This window comes from Scyliorhinus torazame, chromosome 14, assembly GCF_047496885.1.
Source record: "Scyliorhinus torazame isolate Kashiwa2021f chromosome 14, sScyTor2.1, whole genome shotgun sequence".
NCBI lineage: Eukaryota > Metazoa > Chordata > Chondrichthyes > Carcharhiniformes > Scyliorhinidae > Scyliorhinus > Scyliorhinus torazame.
The window spans coordinates 105,148,855-105,150,698 of record NC_092720.1 but is presented as its reverse complement, the minus strand read 5'-3'; the positions used below and the strand labels follow the sequence as shown (position 1 = coordinate 105,150,698).

At 38.7% G+C, this 1,844-nt stretch overlaps 1 protein-coding gene across 1 annotated transcript; it reads left to right on the top strand.

Annotated features, from left to right (window-relative positions):
* The first annotated feature begins 560 nt into the window (after positions 1-560).
* Positions 561-1,590, top strand: LOC140389329 (G-protein coupled receptor 55-like). The gene has a single exon (XM_072473492.1). It carries the CDS (start codon positions 608-610, stop codon positions 1,517-1,519), a length of 912 nt encoding a protein of 303 aa, XP_072329593.1. The 5' UTR covers positions 561-607; the 3' UTR covers positions 1,520-1,590.
* Positions 1,591-1,844: the final 254 nt, after the last annotated feature.

The window sequence follows — 1,844 nt, the reverse complement described above, 5'->3', positions numbered from 1 at the left end:
CAGAGCAAACAACTATAAATTTCCTCCCTTAAAGGTTATTCGTGAATAATCTAGTAGTTTTGACAGTTATTTAATTAATTGAATTTAAATCCCCCACCACCACCACCACCGCCCCAGTGGTAAGGTAGGATTTGAACTCATATCTCCAGATCATTAGAACATGCTTCTGGATTACTCGTCCATTGAATAACAGCCATGTTAACATTCACCTAGTAAATGTCATTTCACAAGCTTGTAAATAAAATCTTCCATTAACCACAAGAGAAGAATATCACATTTTGTGAAGTTTCTAACTCCCACTCGCGATTTAGCAGCTTGAATTTTTCACCACTTACTTCAATGTACGGTGACAGCGTCATTCTCTCCTACTGACATAAACGTAAAACAGGATGTGGGTGCTGCTATTATCAGATGCCACATTAGAAACTCCACAAGTGCACTGCTATTACATCAATGCTGCAGATGAATGAGATTATGTAGTTTCAGATTTAACTGAATGATATTTATCGTTTTCAAATTCAGTGCACTAGAAAACTGGAGCAAGTTCAAGTTAAGAAATTATTAACAGTGCATATAACCAATCTTCCTGCATCTATTTTCAGTAATTATGTGCAATTTGAAGAATACCACGGAGTTTCAATTCATGAAGACATTTCAGTATGTGGTGCACATGCCAACATTCATCCTGGGACTGATCATTAATTTGGTTGCCCTCTGGATACTATGCAACAGATTGAAGAAGTGGATGGAAGCTACGATCTACATGACCAACCTGATTGTGTGTGACATGTTTCTGCTCTTCTCCCTGCCTTTCAGAATATATGCCAACAAGGAGAGTGGAAAGTGGCATCTTGGACCAATGTTCTGTAAGTTTGTGGAGTCCCTGTACTTTGTCAACACTTATGGAACAATCCTGTTAATCATGCTGATCTCGCTGGATCGGTACATCGCTATCAAGCATCCTTTTCTGGCACGAACTCTCAGATCTCCAAAGAAAGCCATCATTGCCTGTATTGTGATGTGGGTTTGCATCTGGTCTGCAAGCATTCCAAACTACAGGCAGTCTGAGAGTCAGGAGCAAACTGAAATGTGCTTTGCAGATTTTTCAGAATTTTGGAAAACAGGTATAATTCCCCTGACTATGGAAACTATATTTTTAGTCTCTGCCATTACTGTGATGTTCTGCAGTGTTCAGATAATCAGAACATTGCAAAGAGTGAATGAAGAGAGAGACGATATGAACCTGCGCACATCTATGAATGTTGTCTATTCAAATCTGGCGACCTTCCTTCTGTGCTTTACACCATATCATGTGGCCATGCTGCTGTACCTTTTAGCAAAGCAGTGCTTTATAACAACTGATTATGTCGCACCTCTGCGAGCTTTTCTTCAGATCGCTCAGTGTTTGGTGACCATGAACTGTTGCCTGGATGGAATGTACTACTATTCAATCATTAAGGAGTTCTGGAAATCGAAGATCAAGAGTGCAGAGGAAACTATATCAACTCATTCTGGCTAAATTTCAGAATTCATTTTACCCTATTAACCTAGAATTCTTGAACTTTTAATCATCGATTGCCTCTTTGGTTACAGTCATTGCTGAAGAATAATGGATAACAAAATCTACCAAAGTCTTGGATTTATTTATTGAACAGTTGCTTTGGTTCAGATGCTGCTGATGTTGTACTGGAAAAAGTGATGAACTAAGCCAGAAGGGATTTGTTTTTAATGGACCTTGGACCAATACCATGTAACAATAAGTCTTGAGCGCACATTCCCAGTAATATCGATTTCCCCATAATGATTCTCATACGTTGGATATGCAGCATTTTGTAAAAAAAAAT

What these genes read in the sequence shown, in the direction of transcription:
- LOC140389329 (XM_072473492.1), top strand. Translation starts at nt 608, where the DNA reads ATGTGCAATTTGAAGAATACCACGGAGTTTCAATTCATGAAGACATTT.